Source organism: Schistocerca nitens, chromosome 8 (genome assembly GCF_023898315.1).
Source record: "Schistocerca nitens isolate TAMUIC-IGC-003100 chromosome 8, iqSchNite1.1, whole genome shotgun sequence".
NCBI lineage: Eukaryota > Metazoa > Arthropoda > Insecta > Orthoptera > Acrididae > Schistocerca > Schistocerca nitens.
The window spans coordinates 262684738-262711153 of record NC_064621.1 but is presented as its reverse complement, the minus strand read 5'-3'; the positions used below and the strand labels follow the sequence as shown (position 1 = coordinate 262711153).

Genomic DNA, 26416 nt, shown 5'->3' with positions numbered 1-26416 from the left:
ATGTGATTCTGTGACAAGAGGTTGGGAATGACGTAGGGATGGACCAGGATGTTTCGTAGGTTGGGTTGGTGATAGAATACTACTTTATTATGGGCGGGAAGGGTCTTGGGTAGGACCGCCCTCATACCTGGGTACAATGATAAATAATCAAAGCCCTGGCGAAGGACATGGTGCAGTTGTTCCAGTCCAGAGTGATGGGGGGGGGCATTCCTTTCTAGCTGATTCTTAATCCAATGTCCCCGCACTCTCTACTCAACAACTCACCTTGCTCTGTCTAGTCACCCCCTTCCAATTCCCTTCTCCCAGTCATCCATTCTTCCCACATTCCAAGGCAGCAAACCTGCTGCCTACCTCCATGCTGCTAGCTACCCACCCCCAGTCCCGGCTTCTCTCTCTCTCTCTCTCTCTCTCTCTCTCTCTCTCTCTCTCTCTCTCTCTCCTCTACCTTCCCCACCTGCCAACCACCACACCATCGTCCACCTGCCAAAATGCAATTGCAGAATTGTGTGGTAAGCTGGCACAATGTAGGTGCCCAGTGTGTGTGTGTGTGTGTGTGTGTGTGTGTGTGTGTGTGTGTGTGTGTTTGTTTGTTTGGGGAAGTGGGCTTACTCTGAAAAATAATACCTGAGAGATGAACTACCCTGCTCAAGCTCTTGGTTACATGTCTTAAGGATTGCTCAGCATCTTCACTACATTGCAAACTACTTTTATGCATTACATTGTTTTAATGCAAAGTAAAACTGACCTCAACACAAAGGTGGTTTGAACACTGCTGTGCTTTACTAGGCATGGTTCTATTTTCTTACCTTCCTTCAATCTGTGCAACTGACTTTCCCGGCCAGTAATATGGTGACCTACAGTTCAACATGGGCTCTCAACCATGGTACAACTTAGCAATTTTTACATATACAACTCATTGTCACAGATGAAAGTAGTGATAAGAGACAGAAGAAGACAAAGATTTGAAACCCAAATCTTTAGAGCTGTAATTTGGCAGATATTCACTTCACCACTTAGTCAAATTCAATTATAATTTTTCCTTACAATTATATAAAAGTACGTATTGCTTTATACACTTTCATTCAATTGAGAGAAGTAATCTAGAAGCGTGACTGTTGCACTACTTCAATGTTCTCAAAATGTGTGATGCAAGTGCTGAGAGGTTACAACTACTCAGGCAAACAATGGCTCTTTTATGGTTCCAGGTAGATGATAAAGAGCCTGTTGTTCCACAAGATTCAAGAAAGGAGTTAGGGGAATTATTTTTACCATCAACAGTCAAGGGTGCTGAAACATGAAGTACTGAATAGGAACAACAGCCTTACAAATGCGGGACCCAGCTTCCCCACTAGAATTCAATTATTATTTTGGGTGTTGTTGAAAATGAACATGAGCAATAATGTTATTTTTTCTGCGTAACACCTTCAGTGGCAGCAGGTGAGATATGTCAAACAGAATCTAGTTTGCAATGCATCAATCGTGATTTCACAACTTCCTTTTGGTAACTTCTGCTGAGCTCACAGGACTCTGCAAGGGCATTATCATTAAAATTAAATGATAATGGGGAAGGAAACTGGCTGAAATGTGGTAATGTACAGCTCTCATTGTAACAGATATGTGAACATTTCTAACAATATTATCATTGCTTCACTATTCTGTGTCTAACTGTCATAATATTTATTCTAGTCTCTAAGACTTATATTCTGCTGCTTTAAATGACTTAGCTTTCTTTTTCATTCATAATAGGTGTCTGCAGTTCAAAGAACAGAAACCTTACTTTAACTGACTGCAATACATCATCAGTTCCACATTTTTACATTATTACTAAACTATAATGTTTTTAAGTACATACCAAATTTTTATATTAATATATCCATTATTTAAGTGACATCCATTAAAATATTTAATAATTTACTGTAAATTTTATAATTACGTCTTTCCAAAAACTGAGTCCAATTACCTGTTATACTACTGGCTAGACCTTTGCTCTGTGTTGTGTCAAGACCACCTAGACCAATGGAAGGTGCAGAGCTAGTTGTGGTTGCTGTGCTGGTGGTAGGTTTTGTAAATGAAGTAAATAAGCTGCTAGATGCCGTTGCCGTACTACCAAAAGCTGGTAGTGTTAATCCAGATGTAGTTGTTGCAGTTGCTGCTGTGGCAAAAAGTCCTCCTGGCTTGCTTGTTGCTGTGCCAATACTAAAGCCTAGGCTTGTACTTGTAGTAGTAGGTGTACTAAAGAGGTTACTTGAGGTAGGGGTAGCTAACAAGGAAGACCCAAATGGTTGTGATTGTGTTGCTGGAGTGCCAAATGCTGTCCCAGCTGTTGCTGTTGTAGCTGCTGCTGCAAGTGTACCAATTCCTGCTGTTGTTCCTGGTGCTGCTGCTGCTGTAGTAGACGATGCTCCAAAGGCAAAACCACCAGAACCAAAAGCTGGAGTAGGAGCAGCTGAAGTCGTCGCCTGACTACCAAAAGATAAAGGAATTGGGGCCGCGGTAGTTGTCAGAGTAGTAAATGCCAATGTTGGTTGGCTAGTTGTTGCAGGTGTTCCAAACTGAGCTGGAGCAGAGGAGGACGGGGTGGCAAAGAGTGCTGCACTTCCAAAAGTAAGCCCTGTCTGAGTTGTAGTGGTGGGAGTTCCAAAATTAATTGTGGGCTGTGCAGATGACGCTGGGGTCCCAAATGGCAATGTAGATGCTGCAGTTGGTTGGGATTGTTGGGTAGTTGGTGTCCCAAATGAAAGACCAGTTGTGGCTTGTGCTCCAAACGTAAGTCCTGATGCTTGGGTAGTAGGTGTCCCGAATGTTAATCCTGAAGCCTGTGTAGTTGTTGCAGTTCCAAACAAACCAGTATTCTGTGTAGCACCAGGAGTGCCAAAGGTTATTCCTGAAGTTGCATTTGCCTGCTGTGGTGTTCCAAAAAGAGAGCTAGTCGTAGTTGCAGTTCCAAGGCCAAAAGCTGGTGTAGATGGTCTGGAAAAAAGAACAACAGTTAAATGAAAACTTTGCTAAATAAATTTTCCACAAAATAGTAGGGAAGTTACAAGAAGACTTACACACACAGTTTTATCTTAGTATTGTATGATAAAATTAATAAATCCATACAACAAAAAATTAAAAACATGTAAATAACAGTATTATCAAGTGATTAAATATTCCTTTCCCTTTGCCTGAAGCAATTTAGAGAAAAGGGTAACTGGACAGAGATTTGGACCCCACTCCTGAATGTGAATCGACAAGTCCAGCACTTTACCATCATGACACATCTGTACTACACTGGCTTGAAAAATAACATAACATTTTTGATTTCATAAGACTACTTGCTGGACAAAACAAATTTTACACTCATACTACACCTCCTTAGCTAATTTTCAATATGAGCATCCACCCATCTCTCAGCATTGGCTGACTTTGCAAATGCTCTCTTTATAGAATATTGGTATTGGAAAAACATTGCCAGCCATGGTTTACTTATGAACGCTGCAACTGTTCCGAGCGGTACGTGCAATATGTAACACATCTGTTAATGAAGGCATAGCAACTGGATGTCCAGTACGTTGTTAAAATGAGAGGCTGATGGCTTGCAGCAAAGAAGTTGCACCCCATATACTATTAACATTTCAGCATTAATATTAACACCACTTTGATTTATCCCTTACACACACACACACACACACACACACACACACACACACACACACACACACACACACACAGGTGCACATGTTTCACAATTTCCTATACTTGTTCTAGAATGATGTTTTTTCTAAATATGGCTGGCACAGTGGATCTTCTGTGTGTACATTAACTGAGTTGCTTGATGTACTCATACGATCCATTGATTAGGATTGCCAAAGGGATGTGCGAGGATAACTGATAATGCAATGCAATTGTAGCCATCATTTCAGACAGCTAAATTGCATAAAATAGACAGGCCGTCCATAAAAGAATGTCTTTCTTATAAATTTTAATAGTATCCAACTATCATCTTTGTAGAGCATTGGTTGAAGGTCACAATTAAAGAATAACTCAAACAGTTTCAGATAAGTGCATGCATGAGTACTGTTTTGTTGTTTCCAGTTTTACGCACCACATATACAAAATGATGGCCCCTGAGTGTAAAGTGCTTTGTGTTCTGCAGTTTGCTAAGTGTGAATCTATAATTTCAGTTCAACACATGTTTCTTTTCAAGTTTAACTGGATCCCCCTTGTTGCAGAAACATTGGCTAATGGTACAGTCAATTCGAAATGACTTGATGTGTATTTAAAAGCGAAAGCACATGATGACCGAAAGTGTCTGAAGAGGATGTTGAGCATGTCAGAGTATCTTACTTTCACAGTCCCAAGATGTCTGTTCGGAAAGCAGGTCCTGAGCTTCAGTTGCCAAAGACAAAAGTGCACAAAGTTTTAAGAAAACATTTACACATGCCCATAATGGTTACAGTTGGTGCACGCTTTACTAGAAGACTATTGTGTATGTTATAACTTTGCAAGTGAAGTGTTTCAGTGGGAAGACGACTTTCTTGACTGTGTGGTGATCACTGATGATACAAGTTTTCACCTAACTAGGTAAGGTAAGTACCCATTATATTCATATCTGGGGTCAGAACATCCTTATGAACCTGTTTAACATCAGAGATTCCCCAAAATTTTAATGTTTTCTGTGCTTTTTTAACTGTAGCTACAGTAGCAAGGGTTGCTTATCTGGATATATTGCAAGAGTGACTCTTTCACCTATTAAAAGGTAACCCTGAAAACTCTATTTGCCACATAGATGGAACCACTCCCAAGTGGCATCTCTTTGTACAAGAGTGACTGAAAGTCCCTGACCACTGGATTGGTCATAATGGTCAATAGGACAGAGCTCCTTTCTGCTGGCCTACACATTCACCTAACCTCACACCATGTGATTTTTTTTTCTTCGGGACTTTATAAAAAAGAATGTGTTTGTGTTCCACCACTTCCTGATGGTCTGTCAAAGTTGAGACAAAGAATTGCAGAGGCTGTTCTTCCATTGCTTCAGAAGTGTTAAAGTGTGGGAAGAACTGGATTTTAGGTTGGCAATGTGCCGTGTAACTAAACATGCACATACTGAACATGTGTAAGAAAAAATAGATCAGTTTACCTTAAATTTGATGTACAATTTGTTGTTAATGGTTTAAATTCAACAGTTATAATATACCACTGAAACTGGAACACACTTTTATTGACAGCCTGTATTACTACAGTTGAACACCCAAAACATCTATTTGGAAAAAAAGACCACAAAATTAAAAGCCTGTTTTACTACGTCATTCACTTGTTTCATTAGCGGGAACAGAACGAAAAGGAGGGCCTAAAAATTTCCTCTGGAATTCAGTCGTTTCTGCCATCATATTTTTCTTTCACTTGTTTTAGAAATTAAGACAGAAACAAGCAAGGAGGATGTGTCAAGTGAGGAAAGATTTTAAAATGCTAATAATTGCAAACTCATTCTATTACTGATCATGCAATTTAAGTTTAACATATTGTGTAGCTGCAGCTGCAAAAAAAAAAGAGTTACATGAACCAAGATGTGCTATTCATTTGGCACACTACTAATCAAAGAAAGTATCACTGGTATCACATACAGTGTCTTCAAAGACATTAGTCTGCAGATAATCAAATACGTATATAACTTCTTCATATGCTTAAAGAAATTGTGGACTGATGAAAACTAGTCTCTGGGAAACTACACAGTCACTGACAAAGCAAATTTTAAATGTAACAGTTTTTTTCATTATTCATTAACTCCCAAGCCAAAAAGAGCAGAACTGTAAAGTCAGTTTACAGTGAATATTTGGTGCTGATTGTTGCTACCAAGTTATCTCCATCTTATGTTCTATGACCTTGCCTATCACGTGCACAAAAACATATTACCAAAACAATGCTAGAAAGGTAAAGCATATAATTAAGACATGATGCACTGAAAGTGGCATTCCATAAATAGAAAAGACAGACCGATTCTTCTGCCACATGAGAGGAAGGAAGAAAAATTTGGATTTGATCCCACATTGGCAACAAGATCATTAGACATGGAACAGAAGCTCAGATACATCAAGGATGGAGAAGAACATCAACCACGTTATTTTTAGAGGAGGAATCCTTGTATTTGCCTGATTCAGCTCAGAGGAAGTACAGAAAACCCAAATCTGGAAGTTAGCCCACTGTCTTAACCACTGTGTCATCTCGCATCGTTCTCCTCTTAGATAAGAGGATACATTTTATGTAGTGTGTCTTCTTAAACATGCTAAAGTAACAACATTCCATAAATCTGCCCGGGAGAATTTATGTCAACGATGTGTTTAAGCAATCACAGGCTATTACTCTGGATATCTGATCATGTCATTAACTTTATGTTTATGTTTATGAGATTTCTCGTTAAAATATAGAAAAAGGAATGCTGGGGATGACCAACTGTGTCACAACATTGCACAATTTGTTAACGGCATGGCAGTTTGTCCAGATGAGAACAAATGATGAAAAGTGACAAGTCTATCACATCCGTCAGTCAAGACAAAGATCCACGTGAATTTGTGGATAAGGCACACATCATGTGAGTGTGTGGAGTGCAACATAGCTAGAGGATAGAGGGGAGGTAAGCAAACACTGGAATGGATAGACTCAATCAAGCTGATACTGGAATACCTGATAAAGGATACTGTTCTGGAAGTCTTACTTCTATATCAGGAGATGGGTTGTGTGATTCATTTGTACTAGATTGCTCCAGACACGCATGCTGTAGCTGAGGTGTCACTGATGGCACCTGAATCACTGGGGGGGGGGGGGGGGGGGTTCCCTGTCTCTACCAGGTTGTCCCCAGGGCTCATCCAAAAGGCAACAGTTGCATGCCTGATTCCACACAGGTGGATCGGGTCTAGGAGTCACAGTGCTAACGAACCAGGGGCCAAGTTGCTAAAATATCAGCATGACAACATTATAGCATTATGAAGTTTCAAAATTGTGGTGTGGTTTGGACCCAAGGAGATGTTATTTAAGACAATGTAGTATTAGTTGGAGGTGTTTTTAATCCACTGTGTATAGACTGGCAATCTATACATTTTCTGCAGGTAGTATGGACAGATATATCTTGTGAAGCACTTTTGAACATGTTTTAAAAAAAAAAAAAAAAAAAAAACAGTCTTCAACCACTAGTGTAACAGCCCACATGAAATGGAAATATTTTAGACCTTGTAGCTTCAAACATGCCTGACATTATTGACAGTGTCAGTATAGACACAGGGATTAGTGATTATGATATCATAGTGATGATGTTTACTAAAGTTAACACATTCATCATCATTTACATTAGAAAAAGGAGATCAGTAGTTGTTAGCATCCAACTTGGACAACAAATGGACATCAGTGAGTTCCAATACAATGGACTTAAGATTTCTATAACGTTGACAAGGTGCCCCCACTGCAAACTGATGACGCGGGTCTGAACATATGCACTAGGTTCCTAGATATGTGGATAGCTTGAAGACTTTTGAAGTATCAGAACCCACTATCTTGTTTTCAACGGTAGGGGTCCATTAGAGACAATGCTGTGGCTGGGCGATGACATCTCTCTGGTGGGCCGATGGTTCCGCCACCCGCCGGCACCTCAACCAGCTCTGCCCCTGTCTGGTGGACCCCAACGCCCTGGGGGAACTGCCAGTGCCTATCGCCGACCAGCCTGTAGCGGAACCTTCGCTTCCGCCTCAGCCACTATCTCCGCCGCCAGCTGCCTCCTGCCCCAACCGGTCACGAACCCATGGATGTCAACCAGGATGCCCCTACTCCTATGGACGTTTGTGGTGCTGTGCACTCTTTTTTCCCAGGGGGAGAAATGTCATAGTAGCCCCTTGTTGTTAGAGGGCCCACAGAACCAACATGCAAGATGGGTTGCAAACTCCCTTTCAGCAGCACGGAGAGAAACATCACCAGCAGACAGAAACAGTAACAGACTTTCCAAATAAACATGGAATTACTTCGCCAGACAAGTGTTCCACCAATCGGAACTTATACGACTGCTGTAGCACTCCACCGACCTGGCTTTATAAGCACGCCTACACCGTCAGTGTTCACCAACCTCTAGGAATTGCTCCGGCCAGTACTTACACCGGCCCTCGCCTCGTATTCACTTGCCGTAGTATGTTGTATTTTGTAGAGTAGTTTTGGTCAGTATTTTCTTCCATTGTCCTGTTTCCTTATCTGTTTTTGCTAGCACAGAATTGTGGGGTTCTTTTTTTGTTTGTTCTGCATTTAACACTTAGTGTAAACCAAGAAGACATTTTTTTCTTCAATTGTAATAAAATGGCAAATTGACTGTTAGTTCTTTCCTGCCAACAGCAGGATGCTACACACGCGTCATGCAATAGCGACTTATTATCTTGGTGGTCTATGGGCCTCTTCAACAGTCTCATGGTGAGTTACATTAAGCATTAAAGAAGTGCAAAAAGTGTGCCAATCAGCAGCCTTAAGAATCCAAGGCAGGACGATTCAGCTGAGTACTAGTGTATGGGATAAAATGATCACATAGTAGACACTATCCTGAAGTTCATCATAAATCTTCCATCAAAGAAAAGGGTACACTAATGCTAAACACCATGTTGTCATCAGCTGAAATGGATCCACATGTTGTACAGGGTAGGGCAGAGCAACTGATTTATTTGAATTTGGGCCCCTGAAGCAACTGTTGTTCTGTGGGGGGGGGGGGGGGGGGTAGGCACATTAGAGAAGGTAGGGCTGCCAAGGCTGCTTTTCTTACAGTCGTTTAGTAATCGTTCATTCTATGAGGTGAATCCTTCATGAAGAACTAATACCCCCAACTGATACCCCAAACAACTTCATCAGCAATCCATACACGCACAGTGTGTGTGTGTGTGTGTGTGTGTGTGTGTATGTTTTTTTTTTTTTTCTCCAGTGACTTCTGACCATTACATCCATACGATTGAAGAGTTTACCTGCCAACATTCAACGAGATGGCTGTGTGAGGTGTACAGTTCCAGCAGGACAGTGCCATGCCACACACCCTGCGTATGCCACAGATTGTTTTGCGGCCATGCTTCCCAGGATACCTCATCTCCTTGAGGGGAGATTTGCACTGGCCAGCAAGGTCACCTAATTTCTAAGATCATGTTTTTACAACAATCAACCTACAACTCTGGCTTACCTGAAGAACAACATTCGTCAAGATATTGCCAACATACCCATTGATTTGCGTCAGAGAGTTGAAGGAAACTTCTGAGTTTTATTAAGATACTGTATTGAGATGCCATCTGCTTGATATCGTCATTAAAATTGTGCAAACAACAAATTTACATGTTCTACTTGATGCTGCTCAAAGTATCAATACATATCTGCATACCTGTTGTTGTTGTAATCTTCAGTCCAGAGGCTGGTTTGATGCAGCTCTCCATGCTATTCTACCTTGTGCACGCTTCTTCATCTCCGAGTAACTACTGCACCCTACATCCTTCTGAATCTGCTTAGTGTATTCATCTCTTGGTCTCCCTCGACGATTCTTACCCTCCAATACTAACTTGGTTATCCCTTGATGCCTCAGAACAAGTCCTACCAACCAATCCCTTCTTCTAGTCAAGCTGTGCAACAAATTCCTCTTCTCCCCATATCTATTCAGTACCTCCTCATTAGTTACGTGACCTACCCATCTAACCTTCAGCACTCTTCTGTAGCACCACATTTCAAAAGCTTCTATTCTCTTCTTGTCAAAACTATTTATCATTCATGTGTCACATCCATACATGGCTACACTCGATACAAATACTTTTAGAAAAGACTTCCTGACACTTAAATCTATACTCGATGTTAACAAATTTCTCTTCTTCAGAAACACTTTCCTTGCCATTGCCAGTCTACATCTCACATCCTTTCTGCTTCCACCACCATCAGTTATTTTCTCCCCATATATCAAAGTGTCTCATTTCCTAATCTAATTCCCTCAGCATCACCTGATTAAATTAGACTACATTCCATTATCATCATTTTGCTTTTGTTGATGTTCATCTTATATCCTTCTTCAAAGACACTGACCATTCCGTTCAACTGTTCTTCCAGGTCCTTTTGCTGTCTCTGACAGAAGTACAATGCCATTGGCAAACCTCAAAGTTTTTATTTCTTCTCCATGGATTTTAATTGCTACTCCAAATTTTTCTTTTGTTTCCTTTCCTGCTTGCTCAGTACACAGACTGAATAGCATCAGGGATAGGCTACAGCCCTGTCTCACTCCCTTCCCAACCACTGCTTTCCTTTCATGGCCCTCAACTCATAACTGCCATCTGATTCCTGTACAAATTGTAAATAGCCTTTTGCTCCCTGTACTTTACCCTCTGCCACCTTCAGAATTTGAAAGAATATTCCAGTCAACATTGTCAAAAGCTTTCTCTAAGTCTACAAATGCTAGAAACGTAGGTTTGCCTCTCCTTAATCTATCTTCTAAGAAAAGTCATAGGGTCAATATTGCCTCGTGTTCCAACATTTCTACAGAACCCAAACTGATCTCCCCCAATGTCAGCTTCTACCAGTTTTTCCATTTGTCTGTAAAGAATTCGTGTCAGTATTTTGCAGCCGTGGTTTATTAAACTGATAGTTCGGCAATTTTCGCACCTCTTAACACCTGCTTTCTTTGGGATTGGAATTATTATATTCTTCTTGAAGTCTGGGGTATTTCAGCTGTCACATACATCTGGCCCACCAGATGGTACAGTTTTTTCAGGGCTGGCTCTCCCAAGGCTGTCAGTAGTTCTAATGGAATGTTGTCTACTTCCGAGGTCTTGTTTTGACTTAGGTCTTTCTGTGCTAAAATTCTCCATGCACTATCATATCTCCCATTTTGTCTTCACCTATGTCCTCTTCCATTTCCATAATATTGCCCTCGTGTACATCGCCCTTGTATAGACCCTCTATATACTCCTTCCACCTTTCTACTTTCCCTTAATCACTTAGAGCTGATTTTCCATCTGAGCTCTTGATATTCATACAAGTGGTTCTCTTTTCTCCAAAAGTCTCTTTAGTTTTCCTGTAAGCAGTATCTATCTTACCCTAGTGATATATGCATCTAAATCCTTACATTTGTCCTCTAGCCATCCCTGCTTAGCCATTTTGCACTTCCTGTCGATCTCACTTTTGAGATATTTGTATTCCTTTTTGCCTGCTTCTTTTACTCCTTTTTTATATTTTCTCCTTTCATCAATTACATTCAACATATCCTCTATTACCCAAGTATTTCTACTATCCCTCATCTTTTTACCTAGTTGATCCTCTGCTGCCTTCACTATTTCATCCCTCAAAGCTACCCGTCCTCCTTCTACAGTACTTCTTTCCCCTGTTCTTGTCAATCGATCCCTAATGCTCTCTCTGAAACTCTCTACAACCTCTGGCTCTTTCAGTTTATTCACGTCCCATCTCCTTAAATTCCCACCTTTTTGCAGTTTCTTCAGTTTTAATATACAGTTCATAACCAATAGATTGTGGTCAGAGTCCACACCTGCCCCTGGAAATGTCTTACAATTCAAAAGCTGGTTCCTAAATCTCTGTCTTATCATTAATTATCTACCTGAAACCTTCCAGTGTCTCCAGGCCTCTTCCGTGTATACAACCTTCTTTCATGGTTCTTAAACCAAGTGTTAGCTATGATTAAATTATGCTCTGTGCAAAATTCTACCAGGCGGCTTCCTCTTTCAATCCTTACCCCATTCCATATTCACCTACTACTTTTCCTTCTCTTCCTTTCCCTGCTATTGAATTCCAGTATCCCATGACCACTAAATTTTCGACTCCCTTCACTATCTGAATAATTTCTTTTATTTCATCATACATTTCTTCAATCTCTTCGTCATCTGCAGTGCTAGTTGGCATATAAACTTGTACTACAGTGGTAGGCATGGGCTTCATGTCTATCTTGGCTACAATAATGCGTTCACTGTGCTGTTCGTAAAAGCTTACCTGTGCTCCTATTTTTTTATTCAATATTAAACCTACTCCTGCATTATCCCTATTTGATTTTGTATTTATAACCCTATAACCCTGTATTCACCTGGCCATAAGTCTTGTCCCTCCTGCCACTGAACTTCACAATTCCCACTATATCTAACTTTAGTCTATCCATTTCCCTTTTTAAATTTTCTAAACTACCTGCCCAATTAAGGGATCTGACATTCCACGCTCCGATCCATAGAACACCAGTTTCGTTTCTCCTGATAATAATGTTCTCCTGAGTAGTCCCATATCTGCATTACTTTTTTGAAAAAAAAAAAAAATTATAAAAAGCTAGTTGCATTTACTCACCTTGGATTACAATAAGTGGGGGAGAAATTATTCAGGATCAGAGGTCCAGATTTAAAAATGGTTTTTCTAATATGTTACAACTGTTTTTGGTCTCAGAGCTGTCTAATAAAGGGTTATGGGCATTAAAATCATCCAGTAAAACAAAGGGCGAGGTTATACACACTCTCATAGCGTCTTTCATGGTCTATTATGCCCTTATAATAGGCAGGTAATTAAGTACCGAACTAAGTTTCCTGAAGAGCTATGCAAACCCCTAAGCAAAGTGAGAGCAAGTGTTCCTGCTCATCAGGGCAGTGACAACAACCATTACCAATTATGGTAGTACGAAAAGGTTAGAATTGTTAATCACAATTTGATTAGGCTTAACACCACCTACTGGCTATGATCCACAAGCACGATTCTGATAGCAGTGGAGGGGGAAATCCTGCGAAGTCAGGGTTGCCAGTTTTGCTGTCACCTGGCTCCAGCTGCCAGAGACTGTGTGTGTGTGTGGTCTATTTTTGAAATAAGCCTTGTTGGCTGAAAACTAACATCCCAACAGTCTTTTTGTTGTGCCTTTCTGCGACTCGGCATCTCCGCAATATGGTGAGTAGCAACTATCCCTTTCATATATTGTTACATTCCAATTGGTGCAGCAAGGCGTTTGTGCACAGAGGACAACCCCAGGTAGTGGTCGATTCTGAAATTTCCACAGATATGTTCATTCCTGCAATTAGAAAACATATGGCTAAATCTCATACATTTGAAGCATACACATTGAGCATCTCATGGCGTGTGATATGCAGAGTTTTATATCATACCAGTAAATCATAATCTTAACTTTACTCAGTAGTAAGTTGCCCTCAAAACCCATGATAGATGCTCCCAAGTCTACTTTATTATCTTCAGGTCCTCATTTGACCTGATAGACCAAACGTACACCCCCTTATAACAACTTGTCTTTGAAGTATAAGGTCCCGGCAAAAGATTATACCCTTGACCACATTCAGGTTCCTATGCAGAGTAATTGTGACTGGGATGTCATAAAGTTTGTTGTAGCTTAACTTTATACTGTTTTAATTATTGAAGATCGGTTCTGTATTTTGTTTATTGAGGTGATATGACTGTAGTCGTCTCCAGTTTCCTCCACAAAAAATAATGGCTTGGTACTTGTGAAAAATTCCCAGTCAGCCCTGGTATAGAAAAGGAATTTGTGCATATATGTCTCTCCTTGTTTGATGGATCAATCTTCATCTCAATTCATACCTAACGAGGGAAATGTATGGTGCTTATTTCCCTTTGTGTTAAGGCACTCTGATGAGGCTGCTGGACCCCTACAGCGATCAGTGTGACTCAACTTGACCCACTCCGAATGGAGTCTCTTCCCATGGGTGCCATTCTGTCTAAGCAACAGCCAATGCATTGCTGTCCAGAATTCTCTTGTGCCCACATAATATACACACATACTTCTGGGCAGTCTTAGGGGAGGAAAAAATGCAAGCAACAACAGTGTGTTCCTTGCATGGTTAGGGGGCTGTCACTGTGTACGTACCTGATGACACTCCATGTAGGACTGGCTGCCATGCTGGGTATCCGGCTTAGAATATAAATAAGATAGACTGCACATAACTTTATTATAATGTAGCCAACATCTAATTCATGTGAAAAAGGGCAAGAAATCAAGTTTATGTGGTTGCATGCACAGACTATACATATTTGCAGGTGAGTTCTGGAATAATGTTCAATTTATCTTAACAGTAGTATTTTCAGTTAGGGTTTCTTTATTACAGAGGTGAAATTTTGCATGGCATTTTACACATCAAAAGATATTTTGTTCCATGAGTAAAGAGGTTTTAAAAGTGCAAAAAGATTTGTGAACCCATTTTTTTAAGACTAAGTCAACATATTTACAGGCTGAAGCAAAGGAGTAAGTTGTCACACAGCAAATGCAAACAGTCTTTTCTAATTGATAGTATTTATTTCTGTTTAAATATCATGAAGTGAATTATAAGGTACATTATACTCTATATCCCATTAAAATAAATATGAAAATTTATGAATATTAACCACAAGGTCCTTATTTTTTTCTGTTTAGTATCATAACTTGTTTTCACTGTTTGACTGGTTGCAGTTTTCCCGCTGATGAAATACAAAGGAATGTTTGGACAGGGAGGAATGTTCGAACAGTCACTCTGAAAATGGAGAATTTTAAACCTAACTTCTACACAATGACAAAGAGCATACATTTTTCAACAGCAGTTTCGACATTGAGAGCTTTGGTTTATTAGAAGAGAACTGAAGCCAGGTGTTGTACCATCAATTTTTGATTTTTTTGCAGCATTTAGCATCTAAAGGAGAACCGAGGAAACCACCAACAAAGGCAAATGTCTATTATTTTCTACAGAAAACTAAGTATTCTCATAAGCATGACTAATGAGAACTAGTTTCAATCACTTAAACATATAATTTCATTCCATTTGGAACTACATTTAGTACAAGTTTGGTTTAGTTTGTATAAAAATCTATGTAGGAACATTATGACTAGTATTACTGAATAATATTTGTCATCAGAGCACTGCTAGTTACTGATTCAAATTGTAAGTACTGTAGCCCATATGATTTTTGTTGCTAGTAGTAAATGTTAAATTTATGTTCAGAATAAGCTCAGAAAATTTTGTCAACATATTGCTTTTTTAGTCCCATGGTCAGCAACTAAATAAGGCACAAATATTCAGAAAATCACATGTATAGGTTTATGACAAGAAATAAAACAACTAATTTTGTGGCAGTTTCTAGAAATAGGCTTGAAGAGACTAAGGAGAATTTACATTTACTAATGTAAAACTGCCACCATTTGGCAAACAAATCCAGTACTGCTGAAACACTGCTGTCAGATTTAAAATGGAAGCAGAGGATTACTGGAAGTACAGCTGATATATTAGAGGCACACCAGCAATTACACATTTTTTGTCTTATTACCTATACAAAGCTGCAATGTTAAAGAGTTCTACAGAGTAACTGATAGTGCAACATTGGTAACTGTTTTTGTGTGTATACATTTAGTCTTTCAAGCAGACAAGTATCTGAGCTTGACAGCAGTAATCTACACCTATTATATACTTATGACAATTACTGTGAATGGAGATTTTTGTACAAATAAGTTGTGTGCATGTTTCCATTTTTGTCCAAATATATTTTTCATGTCGTAGTAAAAACTGTTCCTTTTCTTTTTTTTTTTTTTAGAATCTTCTTCTTCTAGTGGTTGCCCAGCATCAAAAGGAGAAATTTACCTTTGTCTACTCTTATTTTTTAAGCCAAGCCTATAACAAAGTCGGAAGTTTTTTTTCCCCACGATGCTTCAGCACATCCCACTACCTTGCAAAAACTGTACCAAGGAGTAAATGGTAAACAAGCAAAAACTGCACTGATCCGGAAATGATACCATATGGCTGTCATGAACAAGACAGTTGTTTCTCATGATGGATGAAATGCTCATTAGAATACACACAGAATGACTTCTGGGTTCACAGTAATGTAATATATTTTGAAAGACAACATGTTCATCGGTGATTGTAGAAATTATTTATTTTACTATTGCAATTTCAGCCTCTGGGTCATTATCAAGTCCTACATCAAAAGCTAAAAAATATACAATAAATGAAGCACAGTGAGTATAGACAGAGCTGCATGATCATGCCATCAGACAGTAGAACATTACAAAAAAATGATGAAAATAACACTTCACTTACATTTCTCTTCAGCACAGGTCAGAATTAAAATCCTCTGACATGTATACACATCATCGTCAGAACAAAGCTTTCTGAATGTAGGAATACAGTAGCATCAAAAGAGCACAAAGCTCTGTACATTGTGGAAATTATTTAAATTATGTGAACTGTTACCCTGTTAACATCCTTAACACAAACTGCTATAAATCAATGTTCTAAACACTGTTTCCATGTGAACTGGAGTCATTGGTGTGAAAATACATTTACAACTCAATTTTCTCTACACTTATCAGAGATAGTACAGGCCAGCAATAACAACTCTAAGCCTCACATCACAACTTTGTTTTCAATCTGTTGGCAACACACAGCTTTTCATGTGACAATTTGGCTGTGAGGTACAAGGAGACAGGTTACGGAAATTTAGTTACAAGGGAGTGGGATTAAACTACATATCTTATCTGTCCTAAAGATCTTACAGTGGTTTGCATACTGATACAGAACATGGCAACAGTAATCCTGCATATCATTTTCTCTGCATATACATTGCAAATGATTAAAAATATAGAGGGCGCAAAGTGCTTGTCCATGAAACAGCCAACAGAGCAGCACAGCAAACAGAAAATACATGATGATGAGATGCAAACCCTTAAATATAGGAAAGTATTTTTACTAAGCTCTAATATGTTAAATATAATGCAATTATGTAAAAACATATGTACATAATACAGTTCCGAAGTGCTTAAAACGTTATAAGGAAAAATGTAAAAAGTAATAACGCCATATTATGATTCACTACTATAACAGATAAGACAAGACACACTTTTAAAGATAAAATGAAATACAGATCACAAATTAAATCAAAAACATAAAACATATGGGAGTGCACTCTCTTTTCTCTCATTATGTACAAAAATTGCACTGCGATAGAAAACAGTGGAAACACTTATAAAACTTTATTTTCATTTATGAAGACCTGGTAAAATACACCACATAATATATTCTAAAAATAAGATAAAGATAAAATAGAAGTCATAGCACATATGACTCTCCCATATCACCAAATAAAAATGTCATTAGTACCATACATATTATAAAATCATGATAGAAACATTTCTGTACAGAATGTTGGGGCAGTAAACGTGTATCACATCAGAAAAAATGAAGCATCCTAGTGCCATGATACTTTCCATCATTTGCACTTAAAAGCAGACTGGAAGTTATCTATAAATTTTCCATTTCTTATATAAGTTTGATCATATGCAAATCGTTGGGATTATTTCTGATGTAGTTGTGAATTTCTATTTCTACAAGAACATCCATTATTCTACTTTTAGGCACTGTATTGGAAGGGCTGAATCTATGTTCCTCACAGTATGTTTGTTCTCACTTAGATGTTTGCTTACGGTAGTGTTACTACTCTCTTTCTGCCTAATACATCCTCAGACCCACCACTGAACGCCCTCTCTGTTTGTCCAATATATCTGTGCAAGTGCTACAGTCTTTTCTGTAGACCCCACGACTGGCAAAGTGGTTGGTGTACCAGTGCTATGTCTGATTTTCTTGCCTAATGTATTATCTATATAAAAACTGGTCCCTACATTAGTTTTTTTGAATACTAGTGCGATATTGTCTGGGACTGCACCTAAGTATGGTAGTTTGGCAAACATGAGTCTTTTTGTACCTGGTACTTTCTACTGTCACTTCATCAGTTATATCTGCAGTGTTTGTTTTAACTTTCCACTCACATAATTCAGTGATTATGTCCCCTGATACCACTTTAGCTACTCCTTGCAAGACAGCCGATTCATTTTTTTTTTTTTTTTAATTTCATCATTTAGTGGCAGGTTGTTTAGTCTATGTATCACACAATTAAAATAGGCTCACTTATGGCACACTGAATGGCAAGAATCAATACATTCAGTACAATTCATGGTGACTGGCTAACAAAAAATTACAAATTTGCTGTCAATATTTGATAGTTGGACACCTAGGAAAGTTGTACTTCAGTTAACTCCTATTTCTTCCATAAATTTTATACAGGGGTGCAGGCTATTAAGTTAGTTGTGCATTATATCTACATTGGTAACAAATCCCTCAGAAAGTACTAATGAACCACTGATACATCATTTACAGTACTGAATTTTCTTTGATGTTGGGGAGGTGAGTAAACAAATTTGCAAACCTCTGCCCTTGTGAGTTTGCACATAATTAAACCCGCTCTTAATACTTTTACTATCTCTTTAACCTGCAATATTTGTGTACATATTTGTGATGTCAAAAGAAACAAATACCCCATTCTACAGAATCTTAACATTCTTAATGTCACATGCACCCTTACGAGTTGCGCACAGTGTACAATTTTTCAAATGTTTATACCATATAACTGGCACGTCAAGTTTTTTACTGATCTTATAGTTAGGGCTATCAACATAATTAATATTTGGATGAACTGGAACATTTGGCAACAGTTCATGTAATTTACATCATTTCAATGATGTACATAGCTTCGCATTCGTCTGGTGTTGCCCTATTTCTAAAGTCAAAAGTCTTATTTCTGATGATGTATACATGTTTGAGGATTTCAAATTATGACATGTGCTGAAACAAAATTTAAGTGATGTGTTATTTTCACCACATTTCGTAGTGTACTATTATCTGATGGCATGTTCATATACATCTACATCTATACTCCCCAAGCCACTGCACTGTGGGTGGCAGAGGGTACGGTATACCACTACTAGTCTTTTTTCTTTCCTGTTTCACTACCAAATAAAGCAAAAGAAAAGCGACTGTCTATATACATGCATATGAGCCCTAATTTCTCTTATTTTCTTGGTGTTTGTGCAATTCTGGCTCTATGTTCTATAGGTGTTTTTTTTTTTTTTTTTTTTGTATCATTTCACAATGGCCCAAAGACTGAAACTGCAATAGTAAAATAATTTCTACAGTTGACTTGAGGAAAAAGATACCTTGGTATTCATGGTTGTAGTACTGGATGACAACTGGAAAATTCCCATGGAGTATTTTTCCAATTATGTCTATAAATGTCATTACACCTAAAAATGTCATTTTTTTAGCAAAATATGTATTTTTTTAAAATTTTATACAAGTGTGAACCCCTGACAGCCCCCCTTTCATACTTAGGGAATTAGTCAACAATAATGTGAGGTTTTTTCATATATTTTTTAAAATTTTCGAAGATGTCTTTGATAAATTAAAGATTTAAATTTTGAAACATTTTTGAAAGGTGACTACCAACAGCCGCCAAGTAATTTGTAAAATGCGTGTTCCACCATCAGCTGCTTTTATTTTAAATTTTTATTTACATTTGAAAAACTTCTTCCATCATTTTGGTTCACATAGGTGAGTTGTTACAGCAGTTTCAAATTATGGTAGTGGGGCATTATTGACAAATTCACATCACCCATTTTCAAATTGGGTCACTGTATTTTAATAAAACTGGTTCTTTATCTATATGTAGGCTACCTCTGGGGCAAGCTTTATCAAGACCTGAGTTCATTTGACATGGAATGTCCCTTTTATAGACTTCCTGCTTCAGCAGCAGTAATGCCTAAACATTTCAGAGGAAACATTGAGAATATTTTGTGTACATTTCCAGACTGTGCCAGTTCTAGGTGGAGATTTTTAAATTAACAGCTATAGACTGAGGGACCTACGTGATTAGAGCAGATGTTAGGGACAGGGAATCGTTCGAAATTGCTCTAAATGCCTTATCAGGAAACTAACAGCTTGCTGATTACCCAAGAGGTCAGCACAAAAATTTCATCTCCACCACCAACAATATGAGTATCAATGGACAATATTCAAGAGCATTGTGCATTGACTTGCTTTAGGCAGGTATGTGCTGAAAAGAGTTGTGACAGATGGAAAAGACTCGCTGTGGTTTGGCACCTGCATTATAAAAGTGGTATGAAAACAAAGAGAGCTTTACTGCAAATTTAAATGTAGCCAAAGTCTCGCAGACAAATAAAAACTAAACAAAACCGAAATTAATGTAGGATTACAAGATTGCAGAACAATCACTGGAGATGGTTACTTTCACAAAATACCTAAACATATGCATACAGAGTGATTTAAAAATGGAACGACCACATAACACTAATCACAGAAAGGGCACAAGCCATACTAAGATTCGTTGGAAGAATCCTCAGGAAATGTATTCCTGGAAGCAAAAATCTTAAAAAATATGAAGTCTCACCCCATACTATGGTAACTGTTTAAAAAATTAAACATACTAACAGCAGCCTCGCAAAACATTTACTCTCTTATGGAAATCACTGTGAAGAATCAGTTGGCTAAAGTGCACTCACTGTGTCCACAGCACTTGCATTGCATCCTGATGTTGGTAATTTGTTGATGTTGGTCGTCAGGCAATAGTATACACTAGCCAGTGTGAGCCCTTCAAACTAAAGATTTCTTTTATTGGAAGACACCAATTGATTACATTTGTTTTCGGTATGGGAATGCGGAAGAAAACTAGATAGGCTGACAGACTGATCTTTTGTGTACCTTGAGGCCTAGGTTAGGTGGGAATGTGGCAGACTGCCAAACAGAATGCTGTTTAGCACAGCCCGAGATATACATCTGTCATCACAATAAGGTACTTGTATATCTTCTTCCTTATTTTACTGAAAATTCCATCAATGTCAGTAAAATTCTAACCTAAAAGAACAAAATACCAGCTAAATTTAAATAGGAAACATAGCAAATTACAAAAAAGCATTTTGACTGGCTACTATCAACTGACTCACAATTTGTTGTATTCAATTCTCATCATTCATCACATGAGTTGTTACCAACATTGGTACGCAATGCAACCACTGCGGGGTCGGGGCTTGTACAAGCACATTTATGAAATTACGCGCTATTTGAAATAATGCCATAGAACTCTTCAAAAATATGAGAAACCAACAGCATTTACCATCCTCACTCTGGCAGATAATGAAATTTTAATAAATAATAATAATAATAATTAAAAACAAACTGAAATCGCTTCTACTTCACACCTCTCCCTACCCAACAGATGAATTTCTGAGTAGATACTTTCCACGTGGTGGGTTACATTTATCACACGTTGTTGTCAATTAAGATTAAAACTAAAAATCCAATTTTGTTAATGGCCAGCATATACACATGCTTTTTGTAGAAAAATTTATTAAATAGGATTATACTGACATACGCCACACCATTACAAGTTGTGGGTATAAGCCAAGAAGTGTAGAGGGGGGAAAAATTTTAAAAAATAAAAAATGGAGAGATTGAATTCCATGCTTTTTTTTGTTTACAATAAGATGTTAAATTTAATGTGCAACTACAACACCTACCATACATTATCAAATATGTTCATCCCACAACAGTAAGAAGTTGTTCAACTTGTAATGTAAAAGATAATTTGCTAACGTATCATAAATATGTTAAAAGAAAAAGCTGACATCCACTACTAATAGGTTCAGTAGGTTACAATACATTAAAATTAAAACCAATTACACATTTAGAACAGCAAGCAAGCAAATAAACCATTATGCGATATAATATTAGCTATTCAGATACTTCTTTATGAAGCACAAGCAGACAACAACTGCAGAACTATTTCCTGTAGAAAAACTTGTTTACAATATCAACTTCAGGAATACATTTGTGAATAAGATTTATTCGGTTAAAACTGGAATGGGACATCTTAGAAGATATTACGGGAAACTAAGAGAATATGGAGAGAGAAGTAACCTTAATGGAAGCTGTTGAAAATAAATGTAATCTAGATAATGACTATTATGACTTTTTATCAGTTGACTGGAGAATAACCACAGCAGTACTACAAAACAGAGTAACATTTCCATTTAGCACGTCAACACACCGGCTTCACAAGTTAACGACAAACTAGCACGTGTAGTAGGTTGAGGAAGTGACAAGAGAGGATATGGAATTCCATGGAGCTAGAAATTGATACGACAGGAGGGAAAGGAAGGTAGTATTACTGTACAGTCTAGAAATGAAGTGTGTGTGCGTGTGTGTGTGTGTGTGGGGGGGGGGGACACCTTGCTAGAGAAACTATGGTTCTTTCTGTGACAGGTACAAACTAAGAAGAGCAATGACTTTTTTCAAAATTAGAAAAACATAACAAATATTTTGAGAAAAACTCAAAACATTTCAGCATATTCATGAAGCAAGGCAACAGAAGATTACCAACGACATTATGTGAAGCAAGCAGTATATTTGCTTCAAAAAGAAAACAACAAATTCAAAGTACCAAAATAAGACTGTTTGAAAGAGAGACTAAATATATTTAAATAGATTTGGTAGTCGGGAAAAAAAATGATGTGATGTGTTGGAAGATTAAGATCAGGTTTTAAAAATAAAAAATTAAGAAGTTAACTCATTATACACAAATTACTCTTCAATGAGAAAAGTGGCAAACAGTAGTTCATCAAAGTCATCCCAACAGAAAAAAGCAGCTATGAAATGTGAAAGGTGAAAAAAGGAAGATGGCTAAATAATGGTCAGAAAATGATAGAACAGACGGTACTGATACAACACATTTACAATCACTAAAATCAGCTGGAAAATATCAGAGCTAAGTGGTTATTGGACCCTACCTCAAAAGATATGGAGGTTGTTACAAATAGCATTTTTTTTACAGAAAATTACCCTCATATAAATGAAGGAGATGCAAGGAGTTTGTCGAGAATTGCCACACTATCAGCCTGACATATTATACTTCAAGTGCAGATAAAACAGTAAGAAAAATTAAGGTACAGAACAAGTACCAATTTGGTTTCAGAATATGTAAAAGAACCAGAGAAGTAATCTGAACATCCACTGAAACTACAATAAAATTCATTGTCAAACCCAACGATATCATTACACACCGGGTGATCAAAAAGACAGTATAAATTTGAAAACTGAATAAATCACGGAATAATGTAGATAGAGAGGTAAAAATTGACACACATGCTTGGAATGACATGGGGTTTTATTAAAAAACCACCCCATATTGCTAAATGCACGAAAGATCTCTTGCGCGCGTTGTTTGGTGGTGATCGTGTGCTCAGCCACCACTTTCGTCATGCTTGACCTCCCACGTCCCCAGACCTCAGACCGTACGATTATAGGCTTTGGGGTTACCTGAAGTCGCAAGTGTATCGTGATTGACCGACATCTCTAGGGATGCTGAAAGACAACATCCGATGCCAATGCCTCACCATAGCTCCGGACATGCTTTACAGTGCTGTTCACAACATTGTTCCTCGACTACAGCTATTGTTAAGGAGTGATGGTGGACATATTGAGCATTTCCTGTAAAGATCATCATCTTTGCTATGTCTTACTTTGTTATGCTGATTATTGCTATTCTGATAAGATGAAGCACCATCTGTCAGACATTTTTTTTAACGTTTGTATTTTTTTTGTCCTAATAAAACCCTATGTCATTCCAAGCATGTGTGTCAATTTGTACCTCTCTATCTACATTATTCCGTGATTTATTCAGTTTTCAAATTTATACTGACTTTTTGATCACCCTGAACATACGACTATCAATACTTGTTCCATACACCATGAATACAAGATTTTGTAATGATGTGGAATGTTGTCACTTTAGTATAAGTTTTCTTTGCACAAAATAATTAATTTTTTTTACCGTCACTACCTCATACCTAAAAATTCATCTGTCGAGTAGAAGGAAATTCTTTTAATTTGTTTTTAAATGGTGGTTGGCTATCTGTCAGACTCTATCTGGCAAATGACCAATGATTTTTGTGGCAGCATAATTCACCCCTTTCTATGCCAAAGTCAGATTTAACCTTGAATAGTGATCATCATCCTTTCTTCTAGTGTTATAGCTATGCACTTCACTGTTATTTTTGAACTGGGATTGGTTATTAATAACAACTTTCATAAGTGAATATATGTATTGCAAAGGTACTGTGAATATCCCGAGTTCCTTGAATAAATGTCTGCAAGGTGATCATGGGTGGGTTCCAGCTATTATTCCGATTAGCCTACAAGCTTTTGTGCGATGAATACTTTTTCTCTTAAAGACGAATTACCCCAAAATATGATGCCATACGAAAACAATGAATGAAAACAGCCATAGTAGACTAATTTCCTGACATATTTATCACAAAAATTTGAAATAACCCTAATAGCATAAGTAGAAGAACCTAATCATTTCAGGAGATCATCTGCTGATAATCTGAAAAAAAAGGTGTTCAAAATAATACAATGAGTAGTAAAAAAGTTTGAGAGATAAGTGATATATAATAAGAAGAAAATAAGAGAAAATTAACTCTGCAAGACCACAAATAGTACAATGGAGTACCTAAGATAAGTACTATTCAACAAAAATGTCAACCGATATCAGAAGTTCAGACACAACATACGAAATGTGCACAAATTAAAAATATACTTCAGACAATGGCCGATTAAAGAAATGTATAAAAATAACTTGCCAAAAGACTGTACTCATTATTGACAGTAACAATACGTAGAGATGAGACTGAAAAGAAGAAAATTCTCACAACATATTACATGAGTTAGGCCTAAATCTATTAGTAAAAGCAGACTACACTCTTACTTACAAATACTTCCATTACAACCATATCGTGAGATGCGATGATAAATAGCTCTATGCACCCTCAGGTTGACTTGATGCTCACATATTCAGTAAAATTACAGCTCATCATATTAGGGTTTAAAAACTCAGAACAAAACTTTTCTCCTATCTACTTCCAGATTAAGAAATGTATAATGCAGAATATTTGCCACTCATATTTGCTCTTACATGCATGGAGAATATGACAATCTTATTTCAGTAGCCTATATTCCAATACTGCTTTTGGAACCTCAAAACAAGATTACGGATATGTATTTAATTTCCACTGTAGTTTTCTTATATATTTCCATGATGACGTCGGACAATTAATATGATACGCTAGTGTTATTGGGGTGACGCAGTTACAAATCATACTCTAAAACTGTGTTTGCAGTACGAATTAAAATTAAGATACCTCAACAAACGGTAAGTTCCGGGACGCGTTTTTTAAAATGACAGACAAGCCCCTTTGAATCGTTCCTCTGCCTCTTTACAGATGCGTCCAAATTTTTAATGTGCAGCGTACTATAGCTTCTTGAACGACACTTCAAATAACAAATGTGGTCGCTAACGATTTAAAAATAATGTGGGAAACAATGTCAGTCAGTAATGCTATAAATACAAGTCGAGGAAAAAGTTTCGCTGTGCAAACAAGAGTTTTTAGTGTGAACTATTTTCGTTTACTCACTTCGCGCCGAACCCGAAAGCCGTTCCGGTGGTTGTAATAGCTTGACTTCCGAAGCCAAACGACATTTTTTTAAAAATATTTTGTTGTCTTCTTACTGTTTACTTTCTGGCGATTTGAGTCTCAACTGACAACAAGTTCACAATCCCAACAAAACAGGCCGCCAAGCATTGCACCATACACTCATGGAAGTTAAATTGCCAGATACTCCACTTATTACAACGAACACCAGTCTACATCCCGACAGCCCGTCTTGTTTCTGTTACCCACTCAATAGCAGCGCGCCAAGCGGCCATCAAGCTGTACTTTTGAGTACCATATCGGATGAGTGGAAATAACGTCGTATATATTGATTTGTAACTCACTTAAAGATAAAGTTAGTGAATTGCCTATAGATGCTGACTCTGAAATTATTAGTATGTCGAAGCACCACTTAAATAACTTGACAATTCAGAGGCTCCCTTTACCAGAATACAGATTAGCTGGCTGTTTTTCAATGAGCTCCTTGTGGGGTACGGGAGTAGCTATGTACAAAAAACGCTATTCAATTTGAGTCCATAGATGTATCACGACACTGCACTGAACAGATATTTGAATGATGTGCAGGGGCAGTTGAATTTAGTGACACTAAACTTCTAATTGTTGTTGTTTATAGGTCCCCTAAGTCTGACTTCAGAGCATTTCTGCTCAAGCTAAAGAGGGTTCTTGATTCACTTTGTAGGAAGTACCAGAAATTAGTTATACATGGTGACTTCAATATAAATTTTGTATAAGATGGTACAAGAAAAAGGATGTTGGTAGATCTTCTAAATTCATATGGTCTGATACAGACTGTTTTTTCCAACTAGGGTGCAGGGGAACAGTAGCACAGCCATCGACAATATTTTTGTTCATTCGTCATTACTGGCTGGGCATTCTGTTAGTAAAAGGGTGAATGGCCTTCCAGACCATGATGCGCAAATTTCAACACTAAAAGGCTTTTGTAGTCAAACAAATGTCACATATAATTACAAACTACATAGGAAAGTTAATCCAACAGCAATAGAGAGTTTTTTTTTAAATCTTGTCAAGGAACAAGAGTGGCAGGATGTTTCTAGTGCCTATAAC

The 26416-nt window shown here is 37.8% G+C and overlaps 1 protein-coding gene across 2 annotated transcripts in view; it reads right to left on the bottom strand.

Annotated features, from left to right (window-relative positions):
- Positions 1-25540, bottom strand: part of LOC126198499 (nuclear pore complex protein Nup58-like) — a 141625-nt gene extending 116085 nt beyond the window's left edge. The window contains exons 1-2 of one of the 2 annotated variants that reach the window (XM_049934874.1): positions 25313-25540; positions 1961-2970 (exon numbers count right to left, since the gene is read on the bottom strand). In XM_049934874.1, coding sequence (XP_049790831.1) covers positions 1961-2970; positions 25313-25377 — 1075 coding nt within the window. In that variant the 5' untranslated portion in view covers positions 25378-25540. The remainder of the gene's footprint in view (positions 1-1960; positions 2971-25312) is intronic. The other variant, XM_049934875.1, reaches the window with a different exon arrangement.
- Between the last annotated feature and the right edge of the window lie 876 nt (positions 25541-26416).